The sequence below is a fragment of the Elaeis guineensis genome, chromosome 1 (assembly GCF_000442705.2).
Source record: "Elaeis guineensis isolate ETL-2024a chromosome 1, EG11, whole genome shotgun sequence".
NCBI lineage: Eukaryota > Viridiplantae > Streptophyta > Magnoliopsida > Arecales > Arecaceae > Elaeis > Elaeis guineensis.
In genome coordinates this window covers 116,780,325-116,782,646 of record NC_025993.2, presented here as the reverse complement: position 1 = coordinate 116,782,646, position 2,322 = coordinate 116,780,325, and the positions used below count along the sequence as shown (strand labels likewise).

At 40.2% G+C, this 2,322-nt stretch overlaps 1 protein-coding gene across 1 annotated transcript; it reads left to right on the top strand.

The window, feature by feature from the left end:
• The first annotated feature begins 1,148 nt into the window (after positions 1-1,148).
• LOC105038770 (uncharacterized) lies at positions 1,149-2,066 on the top strand. Its single transcript, XM_010914659.4, is given in 4 exon segments — positions 1,149-1,470; positions 1,473-1,595; positions 1,598-1,650; positions 1,756-2,066. Coding segments are annotated over 4 exon segments (525 nt in total). The 5' UTR covers positions 1,149-1,277; the 3' UTR covers positions 1,912-2,066.
• Positions 2,067-2,322: the final 256 nt, after the last annotated feature.

The following is a 2,322-nucleotide window of genomic DNA, read 5'->3' as shown; positions in this document are numbered from 1 at the left end:
CTTCTTTAGATCAAGTAAAAATTAAAGCAATCACACTTTCAACTTCCACCCTCTTGAATTCTCGCTTTATCAATAATCAATTGGCAACTAAGGGTCTGTTTCAATATTTTTTGTGGTAATATCACGTGAAACCATCTGTTGGCGTGCCTAGCTCATAGTATGCTAAGAGTCCACCTAAATCCCAACTAATATCTACGGATGCAATCGGGATGAATCAAATCAAGTAGTTAAAAATTTGAGCTCGATTTGATTTCAAATACTCAAGTTCAAAATTTGATTCAAGATTAACTGTCTTGATATTTTAAACTCAAATTTGATTCAATAAAAAAAAAAAAAAATTGAAATCAAATCGACTCAATTTGAAAATCAATCGAGAACTTAAATTCAAATTTCAATTCCAACCTTAACCAAATAATATTATACATATCAATATATATTATAAATAAAAATAATATTATTAAAAATATATATAAACTAGAATAGACTTGTGAGTTTTTGAGTTATGTATTCTGCTACTTTAGCTTAATTCAAAAAAATATTTGAATTACTTGAACTCAATAATAATTAAATCGAGTTTAGCTTAAATTCAAATAGAATAGCTTGTAAGTATCTTGACTCATTTATATTTCTAGAGGCTGTGGGCCAATTGATCTGTGGAGAAAAAATTTGTGGATGTCCAACAAGATTTGGTTACAAGAGTATTGGATCAATATGGGCTAAATCGGAATAAGCTACAATTCAACAGAAAATTTAACGCAATATTACTGGATTTTCTAGGCGGATTTTGAATTTGGAGAATGCATCGCGGTTCTTTCCAGTTCTTCTAACTATTTCCAAGCTCTTTACCAAAAAAATAAAAACTATTTCCAAGCTAGGAAGGCACTGGAGCTTTTACCAAATTTGGAAACTGCTCGATATCAGGATTTGGACAGGTTAATAGAAAATTAGAAGACGAGAGATGCTTTAGCCTTTGAATGAAACAACTGTGTCAAGCTACGAGTCGATTATTCAATATCTCTCTAGTTATAAAATAATAATAATAATAAAAAGAGAAGCTCTATGAACTCGCGAGATTTAATCCAACGGTTTGGCAAGAGCTAGGACGGGTGTTCACTTTGAAACCGCCGGATTTAATCCAACGGTTCAAATTCAGCGCTTGAGATTTGGAAGGGTTCGGGCCAAAGAGATAAAGGGAGAAAAAAAATAAATTCAAATTTCCCCCTTCTTTTTCGTCTTCCCACCGCTTTCCCCATTCCCGCTTCGATCGCGAACGGCGAATGGCCGTCACGACCGACTCCGCTTGGGACGACGCCGAGTGGGAGATCTGCAACGACAATGGCTTCGTCTACAAGCGCCGTCGCCGCCGGCGGACGTCGGGGGAAGAGGAGGAGGGGCGGCCGACGCCGTCAGACGACACCGAGGCCGAGCTGAGGCGCCACGGCAGGGAGCGGCGGCGGCGGTGCCTCCTCAGCCTCGGGAAAAGTACCGGAGAGAGATGGAACAGTGGGAGGCCTTGTCCTTCACCTTGCTGGACTTGACCTCGCACATCCCCATCGCCGCCACCGCTCCTCCTCCTGCTCCTCCTCCACCTCCTCCGAGGAGATGCCGGGCGGCGCTTTCGCACCGTCGATTGATGATCTCCTCTCTCAGGTACCTGCATCGAAGTCCTACGAGAAAGCAATATCTCCACTTTTAGTGTTAGGGTTAGGGTTTTAGCATAATTCTGTGTTTTGGTGGATGATTTGGTGGTTTCAGGTGGAGTCTCAGGAAGCGATTCTGCGGAAGCTATCAGAAATTTGCGACTTTGTGGAGTCGATGTGCAAGGGGCAGGAGGAGAGATTGGCCGAGTCTCTAATCAGCCTGCCAATTTGGGGAAGCCCTCGGTCTCTCATTGCTTCTCTATCAGATTAGTTTAGTTGTAAAAGTTTTAACTCCAAGGGGCATGTCATGTTCCATGGCCATTATATGTCTGTTGTTTTTACTCAACCAGCCTGTGTATCTATATGTATGACATACCTGCTTTGTCTTGCAAGGAAATGAAAGCTATGGTGTTTATTGTTCTTTAATTCTGACCCACTTGTTTTTTTATGAAAATAAAGTATGTTTTCAATTTGCTGCTTCTCATTCTCTGCCTTAGGTTTGGTTGGGAAATTGCCGATCACGGCCTTCCAACGAAACAAATTTCAGATGCCTGAATATGAAGAACATGTGGGATAAGTGAACTTTTATTACTATAGTAATCTTAAATTTAGAATGATTAATGTTTACTTTTTTGTGCTTTTTTAGATGTCTTCCTTTTCTGCGACTCTGAATTCACAGTGG